Source organism: Pelobates fuscus, chromosome 4, assembly GCF_036172605.1.
Source record: "Pelobates fuscus isolate aPelFus1 chromosome 4, aPelFus1.pri, whole genome shotgun sequence".
Classification (NCBI taxonomy): Eukaryota; Metazoa; Chordata; class Amphibia; order Anura; family Pelobatidae; genus Pelobates; species Pelobates fuscus.
In genome coordinates, this window is record NC_086320.1 from 111,990,324 (window position 1) to 112,005,015 (window position 14,692).

Sequence of the window (14,692 nt, forward strand, 5' to 3'; positions counted from 1 at the left end):
CCAGTAATTTCAGCTGCAGGGTTAAAACGCGTGGAGACATGACACCCAGACCACATCATTGAGATGGAGTCCCTTTAAATAATGCCATGCTGCCTCTGAGTGACTATGCAATTTATGAATATGAATGTCTGAGTGTTATTTAAAATAATTGGTCTACAGACAGTGGTGTATCCTGGTTTTGTGCTGCCCTAGGCAGGACAAAACTCAGGCGCCCCCCTCCCGCCCGCGCCACCCCCATCCAACCCTTCCCCCAGCCCGCACCACCCCCACCCTTCCCCCGCCCCTTCTAAATACATACACACACACACACACTAACAGACATACACACAGACATACATACAGACACACACAATAACAGACAGACACACACAATAACAGACAGACACACACAAAGACAGACACACACACTAACAGACAGACACACACTAACAGACAGACATTCTCACACACACACACACACACACACACACACACACACACACTCACATATTTAACACTTTTTTTTTATTTACCCCCCCCCCAAGCCTCCTTACCTTTGGGAATGCTGGGGGGGTCCTATTTCTCCCTGGTGGTCCAGTGGCTGCTGGGCGGCGCTGGCGGGCGGCGAGGGAGCACTTCCTCTGAGCTGTCTGCTCAGCTCCCTCGCGCGCCGCACAGTGAGGCTGGGAGGCGGAGCCGGAATATGACGTCATATTCCGGCTCCCAGCCTCACTCTGCGGCGCGTGAGGGAGCTGAGCAGACAGCTCAGAGGAAGTGCTCCCTCGCCGGCCGCCCGCCCGCCAGCACTTCCCAGCAGACCGCCCGCCCACCCAGACGGCATGTCAGTTAGCTGCAAGGCTAACAAGGCATTTGCCCTAGGCGTTTGGGGGCGGCCTTTTTTGCCGCCCCCTGGAAAATGCCGCCCAAGGCAAATGCCTTGTTTGCCAGGCGGCTAATACGCCCCTGTCTACAGATACCCCATATGGGTGGAGTGAGCTAGCTTTCTGCATTCAGAGTGTATTAATAGCAACTTAACTACTCTGCCCTTTAGTCTTCACCCACAGGAAAAATGTGTTACAAATAAAGTAATCACAAATCAGGCAGCCAACCAAAAAGTTAAGCTTGTGCGCTGTATAATAATATTACAGAATGAGTGCTGAATATTACAGGGTCAGTGGGGATTGTATTACGAATACAATTTGAACACATTGCAAAACCATTTAAAAAACGCCCTTTTAAAATTATTGATTAATGATATTTGTGATATAGTTGATATGCACTTTCCCATGGGGGAGAGAAGGGAGCGCTGCAGGTTGTTGCACTCTAGAAACTTTGTCATCCCTTGTGAGGTCACTTCCAATTAAAGTAAAGAAACATGGACCTTTTAATTTCCAAATTAATTTAAAAAAAAACAAAAAAAAACTCCTGGCACCATAACCACAAACTCCTGTAGTTATGGTTCCAGGAGTGCCCTGTCAGGGTAAAAAGTCAAACAGTTTGAGAATAGGATGCCAACTTACCAGTCTGCTGGCCACCCGCTGCCGTTTCCCCTCCAGCTGAAAGCTCCTCTACCGAGCTAAGCCTGCCAGTGCAAGCTCAGCTGACACTCTCAGCCAATGACGCAGCATTTTCAAACGGTTTGACTACATACCTTGAGATTGCACTATAATCACTACACAGTGATGTAGTGGTTATGGTGTTTGTTAAAAAGTGAGTACATATTTAAAGGAACAATTCACTCATGTTAACACAATTAGGGTTATTCAATAAACAGAATATTTAATTTGAAGACCTAATAGGCAAGCTGAAAAAAAGCAACAAAAACCCCCCAGACTTCCAAGTTGTCCAATTAAGCCACTAATTTGAAGTTCCCCATCAACTCTCTGTTTAGTGAATATCCCTGTGTAAATTCTACTGTACAATGAAACAGTATTTTTCAACTGATTGAGCACTATTACCAAAACAAACCTGCAGTTAGCAGCCAACCTTCTTTATACCAGTAATCATATAGTAGCTTTTAAGGTAAAAACTATTTCAAAGTGGTGTATACATTGGCAGATTCTCAGTAACATTTTATGGCATATTTAAACATGTTACAAAAACAACATGAACACAAGTCATTTCTTTGTCATGTCTAACTGCTAAGAGAGCAAGATGGCCAATTGTATAGCAGCGAAGAATAGGTAAAGTGTAAGTACCTCTTTCACCTTATATTCACATGTACAACTTGAAAGCAAGATGTAGTATGAATGCTCGCATGGGTCAAGTGATTCTGAAACGGGAGTTATTTAATGTATGTTTATACACATAACAGTACTCCTGCTTACAGAGAAAACCAAAGTTTTTTGTTGTTGTGTTGCTAAGAAACGGTCACCTTTTTCTTGTTACAAGTTGTGATATTTTCAAGTGATCATTATCCAAAATGCTAGCCAATACGGTGCAAATAATTCAGGGGCATTTTAGCAACCAGGACTATTTAGTGAATCTATATAGCATTCGTTTTCTGTAGTTGCACTTGTGTAGAAATTACTAAATGCAAAACTCGGGGAGGAGAGGGATTTTTTTTTCCCCCTTCAAATGTTTTACATTTTATTCACATTTAATGTTGTGTTATGTATACATAGAGGGTGTCAAAAGAAAGCCCTATTTCTCCTTTTAAAAAAATAAAATATATAGAATATGTATGGGTTCACTTAAAACGAAAGGGTGAATGCCAAAAATGCCTTGGTCACAAACAGGTCACATCTAAAAGTAACCTTTGGTCCTTAAGGGATTCATTAATGAACTGCAATTTGTATTTACTGTCCAAATTTATCCAGAGTAATATATACATTTCTTCAAAATCACTCTAGTAGATGTACTCCATGGGATAGATACATGCATTTATTTATGCATGTCGTCATTGGAAGTAGATCTAAAGAGAGCTTGCCAAAGCTTCAGTTCCTACGACTGCAGACTTTAGACTGCCAGTCTCTTCACTGGGAAATAACCAGAGGATTCTCATTGAGAAGCCTCTAAATCAGTGCCTTCTGTGTGCACATGCGCTTTGTCTGAAGGATGCTGGTATGAGGTCTGTGAGGAGGAAATAGGAAGAGGACAGACGTTCTCAAGAAAAGTGTGTCTGCTCAAGGGACAGAATGAGAAAGCAAACCTCCCTGGCTGTCTGATTGACAGACAGGGAGGGGTTTCATAAATGTAATAATGTTCTCATAGAAAACTGCACTTTTATACACTGGAATTATAATAGGATACTCCTCACCCATAATGTATTTCAAACTGAAGTGCTTCAGGACTGTGGCTTTGGTTCTTAAAATTTGTAGCAAAGGGGCACTGCCATTTAGAAATGGATGAATAAACGATATACCTGGAAATCTCCCTCCTCTCTCTCACTCTTCAGAAGAGCATGCATAGCATTTGGAGCTTTTTGCATCACTTCCTGGCAGCCATCTTGCAAGAAGCCATAGTAACAGTTAAGTATAATTTTCTTTGCATTGATATTGCCAGTACAAAATACATCTGAAATGGCCTACATGAATCTTGTCTCCTATATCGTAACAGAAAGTCTCAATCGTTTAGTTACAGCAAGGTAGTCCTCCGCTAGACTGTGATGACAGCATGTAATATGCATGAAAATATCACATTTTGTAACAAATTAAAATCCACTCCTTAGGGTCTATTCACTAAATACGGAATTATAGAAAATCAAAAACGGAATTGCAAACTTTAAACAAGACCAGTTGATTTGTCATAGTAACAGATTTGCTATTTTGCAATTCAATTTCAGTTCACCATTATTCATGTTTGGTAAATACACACCTACAACATGCAGTGGACAATTTAATTACAAAATGAGCTGTTTTATCCTTTTAGAATCGTAATAAAAATATAACTTTTTAAATTAATAATGTTTACCAAAATATTCAAAATGAAAGTTATTAGTATGCCAGGATGGGTGCTTAGTATGTATATAATACTATCTCAATACACATCATTTTAAAGATTCTCTTATCCTGCAAAAGGACCTTCCAAACATGTAAAATATAAAGAGACACCAAGTAAAATCTTTCTAATCCAATAAATCTCCAAATTATACTGTATTATCCACCTGTATCCATTATACAATTTGAGGAGATTCCAAAGACTGAATGCTGCTTTTGTGCCCAGTGAATCATTAAAATAACCTGCGATCGTGAATTCTTCTAAATTGGAGGGAATGGTGTTATGGAAATATTTTTACTCACCAAGTGATCCTTCAGGCATCAAACGGGAAATACAATTTGCTTTTTATTTAAAGAATAATCAATGCTTATTGTATGCTTCCTGGTCTGTTGGTTTGATTTGCACATGTTGAACAGAGGGAAGCTTTATGAAACGCTGGGCTTACATTAGTTGAAAGCAGGCAGTTTAACGTATCCGCACCAATCGCTGACTGCTAGAATATCGGCAAAACACAGATCAACACGTTGCACAATAAATCGTGCTTAATATGTACTCTAACATAGAGCACTGATATGCCACACCTTAGAGTGCAATTAAAACTAGCTCTTCCACGGCGGAAAAAGTGCTACGGTTTTAAAATGTGGCCTTATACCAGTCAAAACGTTGTCCTTCAAAAATTTATGTACTGTAATCAGAGAGCTTCTAGGCGTCGTATTATACTCCTGAAATGAAATGATCCGTGTGTAGTGTCACAAGTCTGCCAAGGGAATGAAAAATCCGATCTGGTTCTCTGCCTTCCACGGTCAGAGGATTAAGACACAAATAAGATGAGACTTTTTCCTAAGAATTAATCTTTCAGTGTTTTGTTTACGCCCCAAGAAAGGCAAAAACAGATTCCTGGTTATCAAGTACAACCTATAAAAGTGCTTTACAGAGAACAAAAAACTAAAAAAAAAAATAAAGAAGCAAATCGAAAAAAGAATAAAAAATATCGATTGGCACAAACATTTTTTTGACACAGTGAGAGTTGTTCTTTTTGTCTGACATTCTACATACAGGGAATGTCCTTAATTTTCTTGTAGGGTATCAGATATTTAGCTTAGTGAAGAGATGAACATGTCTGCTGTAATCTGATCTTGTTAAAAAAAAAAAAAGCATTGCAATGTCAGAAGATCTGCTTGCTATTCAAGTCTGAGGTCTGCTCATAAATTGTCTTTTTTTTTAGTAGTAATTTGCAATATAGTGTTACTAATCTGTTGCTGTAAAAAAATACCATGGTGGCACATCATCAAAACCATTGGTTTCATTGTTATTTTTTGCATTTCCAGTATCAGCTGCAGCGCAGTAATCCAATTTACATGTAAAGTGTAGCCTGTGCTAGGAGTTTTGGATTAAGCGTCTGTAGTGAGGCACCACTTCACGCTCCGGCAGGTGAAGGGCAAACTCCAGCGCAACAAGGACAGGAAACTCAAAGGCCATCAACTCACGCCTGTTCAGACGGAACTTTTCTTCCAATTTCTAAAACAAAAGGGAAAAGTGAATATGTTAAATAAGCTGTTAAATTGAAAAAGTATTTTATGAGGGAAACAATTATACTTTTATTTATTTTTTAACACTATAAACCTATTAAAACAACTTTATAAGCCAGACCTGGACAACGTGTTGAAGAACTACAACTGCCATGATGCGTTGTCAGCCTTTTAGAAAAGCAAAGCATCATGGAAGTTGCAGTTTTACAACAACATCTACAGTTTGCTCACCCCTGCTCTAAGCATTGCAATCACTATTGTATTGGTTATGCTGCAAGAATGTCACTAACGCAATCACTGTGTTTTTGGTGTAACTATTTTCAAGCTATTCAAACCAGATGGTGCTCCGTATCCAAAGTTTCTACCGATAGCCCTTGCATTCTAAAGGTGTAGAATTTATGGTGCCTGGAGTGTCCCTTTAAAATAAAGGTCTATAATTGAATTGAATGTACTTTCTATAGAATATTTGCCTCAAATTCACTTGTGCACAGCACCCACCACAAATCTAAACCCCACCTCAAAACACCTGCAAGCACACAGCACCCACCTCAAAGCCAAATCAGTCTGCAGACCGCATCTGCCAGCTTAAAACAAAACAAAACTCCCACCCAAAAACCCAATTCAGCTTCTGATCTTAAGACACCTGCCTTAAATCTAAATTTGAATGCACACTATACCCAAATTTAAACCACCCATTCTATCAGTCTGCACTATCCTCAAAAACCACTTCTTCCCCCACATGCTGTGCATGATCCTTTTTTTAAATGTATTTTATTTTTTATTTTTTTTAAACACAACACAATACATTACTCCTGTCTTTCTGTGCACCACACCTGCATCTTTGTTGCAGTTATGTACCAAACGATACCATGAGACTCAAGGCAAAGCCTAATGGGCTATTAATAGATGAGGTTCCAGGCTCCATAACACCATACAATAGCAGAAAACACATACATTTACAGAAAGGCTTTGTCTCACGTTACTAAATTGTGAATATATGTTGCCAAATGTTCATCAAGCAAAAGGCATACACTTACATCAATGAGGTGTTTAACTTCATGTTTCCGGAGGTCACTGCCAATTTTGGCAGCTAGCAAGATGCAGGCCCCAGCACAGAGTTTTCTGTTCTGCTTGTTTAACTTCCCCTTCAAAGCAAGTTTCTCAAAATAGACAAAAGCCATAGCTACCGTAGGTTCCTCAAAGCCACATTCATCCTGGGCTAACTTCCGAATGTCACGTTTCAAGCTTTAAAGAGATCAGTGAACAGAATAATCATTACAACAGATTAATGACACTAAACGTCTATATTTATTGTTTCCCAAAGAGGTGTATAATACTGTGGCAAGCATGTTACAATTTCATTTCATTGTGTCTTTATTTTTTTAATTATAATTAGACTCATTCATTTAAAGATAGGAAGATTTAGTTGGGTGACAATAAAAGGGTAGAGAAGTTTAAATTGATGAGGTGAAACAAATAATTTTATATTCTAATAATAGTTGGAGTGGGTGAAAAAGGCTAACGATCCGTGGGTAGTTTAAAGAGTTGCGGTCACTTCTCCAAAAATTATACCTTTGGATAAAACACAGAAAAACATTTTTAATGCGCTTAAAAGATTTTCAAAGTGACATCACACTCCAGTTCAGTCTAGGCACAGCCAGGGCACACAATGCAGATGAGAATGAGGACACAACATTGTTTGTTTCTCCTCTTACAAATGTTGCCCTTTTCTGTCATTGAACATCATTTAGGAACACTGACTGACCGAGAGGTAAGATAGAGGCACTCTGTCCCAGGATAGAGGTAAACACAACAGGGTGTATTTCTACATTTCATTTTATTTTCAGACCGCAGAATCACATATATGAGAAGTGAAAAATGTCCCCTCTAATCATAAAGCGAATAATACAGAGGTATTATAAAGGCAAGTGATGCAGTAAAATGTATGATAATAAAGGTGTGAAGAGTGTTCGCTAGGATTTTACGTATATGTGATGGGTTATCATTTGGGATTAACGTGAAGGATAATTATAAGATATTACCAAGTGATTAGAGAGGAGGCCAGGATTATAAAGGTAGATACACCATCACATAAATCAACAGATAATTTTACAGTACCTTCTAATTTTGCTCAGGGTCAGCTTGATATGGGGAAACTTATCCTTGAATGTTTCGTTCATATCTTTTTTGAGGTCAGAGGGTTTTACATACCCTATGACAGTGGTCTGTAAAAAACAACAGAGATAACATGACATTTAACTCATCTGATCACAGATAGTTGCTGGTGGCAAATATTCAACACAATAACTCCAACAAATTTAATTTTGAATACAAAACAGTCGTTTTACTTGTTTATTAATGCCTAAATATAAAACAGTCTGACATATTTAAAGCTTAGTTCAACAAGCTGCCATGGGTCGGACTAAGGCCTCAATTTAATAAGCTGTAAACCCGATTCAAAACTGTTATATATTAAAAAAAAAAAAAAAAAAACCCTTTCCAAATAATGAATCTATAAAAGTTCTCATAGACTTTAAAGGGACACCATAGTCACCAGAACTACAGCTTATTGGATTTGTTCTGGTGAGTAGAATCATTACCTTCAGGCCTTTTGCTGTAAACACTGTTTTCAGAGAAAATGCAGTGTTTACATTACCATAAGTTCACCGGCCACTCCTTACATGGCTGATAGAGGTCCTTCCTGGGTCATGGCTGCCTAAAATACATCCAAACATTCAGTGTCTCCTCCCTCTGCATGCAGACACTGAACTTTCCTCAAAGAGATTCATTGATTCAATTCATCGCTATGAGGAGATGCTGATTGGCCAGGGCTGTGTTTGTATTGTGCTGCTCTGCCCCGCCTCCTTGTCAGTCTCAGCCAATCCTATGGGGAAGCATTGTGATTGGAATCCTTGTTGGACATCAAACAGGAGAGTGTCTCAGTAATAGTTTATAAAGCAAAAAATTGAATTATAGCAAAAACAAACAGTTTTATGACCATCTAGGGGACAAGATGTAAACTGTCCAACCTTTACCCATCAGCTTTTGTTGGCTCCAGCCAGAGTGTTAGCCACTATTGACAAGGCCTATGGTACGAAATCACTTACCATATAAGAAGGGAATATTAAAACCCGTTTGTGCTTTCCACATGGCCACTGCGGGTCATCCAGAATATTTGGATCATATTCAATAAAGTCTCCTATATCACTGCCTGCAGCATGAAAGAGAGAGTCACAGGTTAACCTCAACAGCACATCTCTCTCTACACAGGACATGAGCTCTAATGTCTCATGATGGCTCATATAGGACAAGACATTTGGGTAGGTTTTCCAACAGCACATTGTTCTAGGGGGAAAAAAAACTGTAATTTTAGTGAAAAGGGATCTTTGTATCCCTCTTTGAAGAGAACTTAAAAAAAACTCAAACTTGCTTCAATGTGCGAGTATAGTTTCATTAGCAAGAATGTGAGAAAGATGAAACTTCTTGGCCTCAAGGCATTTTTTTGTAAATGACTAAGTTTCTCAATATTCAAGTTGCAAAAAAAAAGAAATAAATAAATAAAATATATATAAAAATATATATATATATATATATATTTTGGTCACTAGTTTATAATTCTCTAATAAAGCAGCCCATGTGCCATTAATCAAATCCAGAGAAGGATGTAAGTGTGCGTGCACTTGTATGTACGTGTCTACATATGTATGAGGGAGCATGAAAAATGATTTTGTCACCTGTATCAACGCTGCCTTGGATACTGTTGGCTCTGCCCAGGGTGAGGTTGCGGTGATTTGCGTTGCGCCCTTGAGTGAAGGAGCAAGTGGAATCTATTGTGTTCCTGCGAGCTGCCAGGGCGTTGGTTGGGTACAAAAACTGGGTGTATGATACGGTCTGGAAGGAGAACAACATCAACAGTGACTGACCCTTACAGAGTCAAATACCAATCCAGTCATACTTGGATGTTAATTTGTGCCTCCTTAAATCCCCAATCATACCTACAAAATGTCAGTTTCAGGCACATAAAATATTAGCACTCAGCAAACTTGCGAATCATGTAACAACTTAATGAGATTTACTAGATTTAATGAGATTTTTTTTTTTACAGATGCCGGGGTGAATCAATGAGCCCCACCACAGAGTAATAACGGGACTGTGCACTACATTTTGAGTGCACGACTACATGCGCACCAACATATTTTATCAGTTTACAAACCAAGTTAAAAACAGGGTATGCTGCAGTGGTTCCTTTAGCTGTTAACCTGGCATTGGAGCATGACATGTTTTTTTATTTCCTCTGAATTCATTTTTTTGCATCGAGTGTATCACAGGTTTCCTTGGGTAATTACAATTAATTACAAAGCCAAGACAGAATACTACCGTTATTGTTATGTAACCCGTTTCCTGCCCCTCATTGGCAATTATATTGAGGTTTCCTCATTATTAAAAAGCAGAGGACTTTAAGCTAAAGTTGGTTTTGATATATTACAGAGGACCATCTTAAAAAAAAATAATAATAATAATAATTAAAAAACAAATATCAAATGACTAGTTTAACTGAAATTCGGCAATATTTTGCTATGAATTTTGGTATAAAATAGGAAAAAGTTAGATTTGATTACCAATAAAATATCTATATCCCCAAAGCCAATTGTCAAAACAAATAATGTTAAAGGACAACTCTCACCTCTAAACCATTTTTTAAATAGAATAACCCTTCCATCAAGTTTTGAAAGGAAATAAAAATCCCGGGAGATGGGCGGGTAATGTTGGTAAGTATGCCATAGAGACCAACTATCTGCTTTCAAACACCGTCTGATCCAAAGTATATGGCTGAAGGATCCGGTCATACACTGAAAATGCAGAGAGGAGTATTTCCCCATATTTTTTAAAATATACTTCGTTTAAAAAATAAAAACAATTATTTCCTTTCATATCTTTTTTTTTGTAAATCTTTATTTTTCAGTGCCGGTTCAATATTACAAATTTGAAATATGCCACAACAGCAGTCTTACAAAACGTTTCAACAATCAATATATATTGCCATTGGGGCTAGAGTGATCGTACACATTTTTTCATACAAGGCTAAATAGTTATAACGACATGGTCTCAGTATCAGTGTAAACTATGTGTATCATGTCTAGTGTGAAATTAGGGTGTTGCACCTATAACGAGGTGGTACTGGTACGGGGTTGCGCTATGAAGACACCTGTCCCCTTTAGACGTGGAGAGGCATAGGTGAATGCGCTAGTGTAGGAACTAGGAGTTTGAGTATCGTCTATGTGTGGGTTGTCTATAACCCAAAATATATGTGTCTGAGCCGTGTGGAGGGGGGGTTCTCGAGGATGGCAATGGAGGTCTGTGTGAGTGGAAGCTTGTACCATTCAGGTGTAATGTGTTCCAACGGTTGCTACGTCTCTTAACCCTGAGACATTAGGGGGGGGGGGGGTCGGCGGCAGTCCGCTGCCGCGTTGCCTTACGGGCACCTGGTCGGTTACAACCTAACGTCGTTAAAGGGAGCTGACTGTATACAGGTTAAACAGGTTAAACATAACTCAATGTGGTGCATTAAACAGGAGAGTAGAGCATAGAAAAACTTGAGCAATAACAGGAACTGAAGTTCTGGTCTTTGAACAGTTCATGTGTCAGGGAATCGGTTCTGGGTGCGAGTCGTCTTCACCGGTAGTGTTGTTGTAGAGTCCCAGCGTGTGCAGCAAGGCCTGCCCTTCTTCCCCGTTAGTGATTCTGTAGTGTTGCTCTCCTTTGGTCACCCAAATCGTTCTGGGGGTTGCCCATCTGTAAGTCAGGCCCGCTGTGCGTAGGGTGGTAGTTATGGTCTGCATACTCTTACGCCATGTTAGTGTATCTCTGCATAAGTCCTGAAAAAACGTGATTTGATGAGTCTCAAAGTCATATGGTGTTTTCCCTTTTATGGCCGTTATTAGGGCTATTTTATCTGTGACGGTTTGGCAGCGGAGGATTATGTCCCGAGAGGCCGACTTGGGTGCCTTTTGGGGTTTAGCAATACGGTACACCCCGTCAAACGTAAAATGCTTCGCCTGCTTGTTAGGGATGAGCGAGGCCACCAAGCGTCTTACAAAGTGGGGCAGTTCGTCCAAAGGTATGGACTCTGGGACCCCCCTGATCTTAATATTTTTCCTCCTACCCCTATCATCGAGGATGTTTACCTGTCTGACGACAGAGGCTTGTGATGTTTGTAACTGGGCCACTTTGTCCGTCAGTGAGTTCAGGGCTTGGCTCAGGTCTTTTACTTCTTTTTCCGTGGTCTGTGTTCGGGCCGACAGTGTCTGTACCTCTGCTGCCAACCCCTTCAGGTCTGCTTGCCACATGATTTGCAGGTTACTTTGGAGTCCCAGCAACATGGCCTGGATGTCCATTTTCGTCGCTGGGGTAGTTGCACTATGGGCTTGTGCATCCGAGGTGCCTGCAGTGGTCTCAGTTGTGCTGGGTATGGAGTCCTCATCGTCAGACCGTCTAGGTGAGTTTGCCTTGGGAGCCTGGGCCTGTGCGGGTGGATGATGCTGCAATATGCTGCTGCTGTCCCTGTTAAGTGTGGGGGTGCTTGCTGTCAGTTTGTTGGACCTCCGTCCCATATCTGCAGCTGTCGGGGAGTTTACCTCTGTGGGTTGCGGGCTTTGTTCAAGCCACGTTGTCAGTTCCCTGGTGAGGTACTGGTCGCGTGTGCGGTAGGCCCCTTGCCCCTTGCTCCGGCGTTTCGTGCCCGACGGCTGAAAAAAAGGCATCTGCGTGTGCAGCAGGATGCCCAGACGCTGTGCCCGTCGGTGGTTTGGGTCGATGGGTGTCGGGTCTCTTCCTTTCATATCTTGATGGAAGGATCATTACATAAAAAATATGAGGGGACAGTTGTCCTTTTTAACAAGGAAATTGTATAATACTCCTAAAATGGCAGTTAAAGTTATTTAGGCATTCATGGACAAGTCATAGGTGTGAAGGGAACAGGTTTTAGGTTACGACCGTTCAATTTCCCTTCCAAAATGGCCGCTATACAAGTAGTGGACTAGTAACGTTTACAGGAAAGTCAAGCTTGTTTGTTTCCACCAGCGTTTTGAAATGTGCAACGAATGAGGTTTAAAATTACTTAAATTCTAAATGGCAAAACAGACCAGATGCATAAAAGAAAGGGACTTCTTATAAAACGGGGTCTTTTTTTTTTTTTTTTTTTTACAGAAAGGCTTTAGTTTTCCACAGGTATATACAAAGCAAACTCATTGGCTTCCTTGTTAACCATTATCAACAAGATTCCGACTTCAGGGTACATGCTTTGTGGGCTAAGTTTTCAAACCTCATCTGCAGTGTAACTTTGAACTATATGCTTACAAGCATTTACAAACACGTAATAAACGATTCATGATTCTTTATGTAGAACATTTTGTTGATTGTCCACCATGTCTCTTCTGTTCTTTCAAATGTTTTTTATTTAAAAAATTATGTTAATTAATAAACGAAAATGATCTACCTAAGAGAATATAACAGGTAATGGTCACTAACAGAAATGTATATACATAATTAGAATGCAGTGGCTGAGAAAATTAATTAGAAATTAAGTTAAAAGTGTTAATTTCATAGTGACCAATAAAAAAACATAATACTGAGAATAAACTCAGGGATAAAATAAATTAAAAAACACTATTCTTTTATGTTGTGGTATGGTTTATCAATCAAATTTTACCAGGCCCGGACTGGCCGTCGGGCAAACCGGGCAAAGGGCCGACCAGGGAGACCAAAGGATCTTTCAATCCGGCCCATGCAGGACCGACGTCACATCCCAAACATGCAACAAAGTTCCTTGATGGGCCGGTGAGGAGATTAGAGATCTCTCGCACCAGCCCATTGCACAGACCGGCATATTGGCGCATGGAGCTGCTGATCTCACCTCCTGCTGGGGGCTATGTGCTAGGCTCCCGCGAGCTTTGGTTACAGAGAGCGGTGCCGTGGGTACCATGGCAATGCTCTCAGTAAAGCCGGAGCTCCTCGAAAGCAGCAGCCAGAGTGCTCACTCAGCCCACTTCACCACCAGGATATCTCCCTCCATTGGACCAAGGTAACTGAAGGATGGGTGTTGTTTTTTTTTTTAAAGTATTATTTAATTATGTTATTATGAATTGTACATATATTCAATATTCCACCCCCAAAACCCTGAAGCCCCATTCCTCTAACCAATACAAGCTCTACACAAACTAAAGCGCCCATACAAAATACATACATACATACATACATACATACATACATACATACACATATACATACACACATACCAGATGCCTATTGAATTAACAATAGTAGTTACAGGACTCTGTGGAAATGGAGTTAGATGGAAAAGTGTGACTTTAGGATGTATTAAAATGTTTCAGTATATTTGAGATAGAATGTATCAGCTAATCATGCCATATCCCTCCACATAAAGGGATGGGAAAAATCAAATTAGCTGAAATGGTAATCTAGTAAAGGTTCTAAGATATTCATGAACCAGTACACATAAAGATGGATATTATAAATAAATAAATTGTCCCTCTTAGGGTTAAAATCCAAAGTCTGTGTCAGTTATATAGTGCAGCCGACAGAGTGCTAACTAGAAATATTTATTAGCACATATACACTGTCACAGGGCTCGAGTCCTGCAGGAACGGCGTTCCTGCACTTTCTTTTGAGCAGGAACGCCGTTCCTGCTGTTGCTGCAGGACTCATGCCACTCCCAAATGCCCCCTGTGTTCCCCCTGTCATGGGGGGGCCCAAGAGGTGGCCTAATGGCCACCTGCTGAACCCCCCCCCGCCGGCGGGCGGCTCTTGCTCTGTCACACGCGGCGAGGGAGCCGTGTTCTCTCTGCTCCCTCTCGCCGCGCGCCGTTTGCTGATGCTGGGAGCCGGAATATGACGTAATTTCCGGCTCCCGGCATCAGCAGACAGCCTGCACGGCGAGAGGGAGCAGAGAGAACACAGCTCCCTCGCCGCGTGTGATATGGAGACAGACGCCTGCCCCACTGGACCCCAGGAACACGTCCACGCCAGCTCTCCAGGTAGGGAGGCTGGGTGGACATTTTTTTGTTAAAAAAAAAACAAACAAACTATTTCTGTGTGTGTGTGTGAGTGATTGCATGTGTGTGTGTGTGTGTGTGTGAGTGATTGCATGTGTGTGTGTGTGTGTGTGTGAGTGATTGCGTGTGTGTGTGTGTGTGTGTGAGTGAATGCGTGTGTGTGTGTGTGTGTGT

The 14,692-nt window shown here is 40.6% G+C and overlaps 2 protein-coding genes across 2 annotated transcripts in view; both read right to left on the reverse strand.

The window, feature by feature from the left end:
* The window catches only part of RMC1 (regulator of MON1-CCZ1), a 359,458-nt gene that overhangs the window by 234,439 nt on the left and 110,327 nt on the right, over positions 1-14,692 (reverse strand). The gene's annotated exons all lie outside the window — the stretch shown is intronic.
* The window catches only part of CABLES1 (Cdk5 and Abl enzyme substrate 1), a 101,414-nt gene continuing 91,781 nt past the window's right edge, over positions 5,060-14,692 (reverse strand). The window contains exons 6-10 of the mRNA XM_063451478.1: positions 9,182-9,338; positions 8,555-8,658; positions 7,566-7,672; positions 6,485-6,692; positions 5,060-5,436 (exon numbers count right to left, since the gene is read on the reverse strand). Coding sequence (XP_063307548.1) covers positions 5,296-5,436; positions 6,485-6,692; positions 7,566-7,672; positions 8,555-8,658; positions 9,182-9,338 — 717 coding nt within the window. The 3' untranslated portion in view covers positions 5,060-5,295. The remainder of the gene's footprint in view (positions 5,437-6,484; positions 6,693-7,565; positions 7,673-8,554; positions 8,659-9,181; positions 9,339-14,692) is intronic.